General features: G+C 63.1%; 1 protein-coding gene across 1 annotated transcript in view; it reads left to right on the top strand.

Moving 5' to 3' along the window:
• Positions 1-496, top strand: part of TMEM119 (transmembrane protein 119) — a 29,953-nt gene extending 29,457 nt beyond the window's left edge. Inside the window, exon 2 of the mRNA XM_009996838.1 lies at positions 8-496. Within this exon, the coding sequence (XP_009995140.1) occupies positions 8-496 (489 nt within the window). The remainder of the gene's footprint in view (positions 1-7) is intronic.
• Positions 497-613: the final 117 nt, after the last annotated feature.

The following is a 613-nucleotide window of genomic DNA, read 5'->3' as shown; positions in this document are numbered from 1 at the left end:
CTTCAAGGAGTACATGCTGCTGGTGGTGGTGGTGGGCTCGCTGGCCTTCGTCCTCCTCTTCATCGTCTGCACGGCCGTCATCGTCCGGCAGAAGCACAAGGCGTCCGCCTACTACCCCTCCTCCTTCCCCAAGAAGAAGTACGTGGACCAGCAGGACAAGGTGGGGGGGCCCAAGGATTTCACCGAGGTGCCCGGAAAAGCCCCCGACCCTGATGCTGAGGAGACCCTGAACTGCAACCAGCAGCTGAAGGCAGACATCCTCGCCGCCGCCCAGAGCCTCAAATCGCCCCCCAAGGCCAACGGGGCCCGGGAGGAGCAGAAACCGCCCCCCGAGGAAGACAAAGAGGAAGGAAGCAAAACACTAGGGGAAGAGCAACCCGCCGAGCCCCCTCCCCAGGATCCTGGCACCGAGCAAGTGGCAGATACAACCGGAACGAAGAGCGAGGGGACCCCCAGCGCAGCCCATGACAGCCCCCCTGGACCCCCTGGCATCTAGGGCAGGGATCGGGTCCCATGTGAGCCCCAAGGAGCTGCCAGCTCAAGGGAACACCCTGGGGACATGTGATGGACGTGGTGGTTTGTTGCTCCATGTGTACGTGGTGGCTCAAGGAAG

The sequence above is a fragment of the Chaetura pelagica genome, unplaced genomic scaffold (genome assembly GCF_000747805.2).
Source record: "Chaetura pelagica isolate M959 unplaced genomic scaffold, ChaPel_1.0 scaffold294, whole genome shotgun sequence".
Lineage (NCBI taxonomy): Eukaryota > Metazoa > Chordata > Aves > Apodiformes > Apodidae > Chaetura > Chaetura pelagica.
Note: the sequence above shows the minus strand (reverse complement) of the source record. Positions and strands in the feature narration are given on the sequence as shown.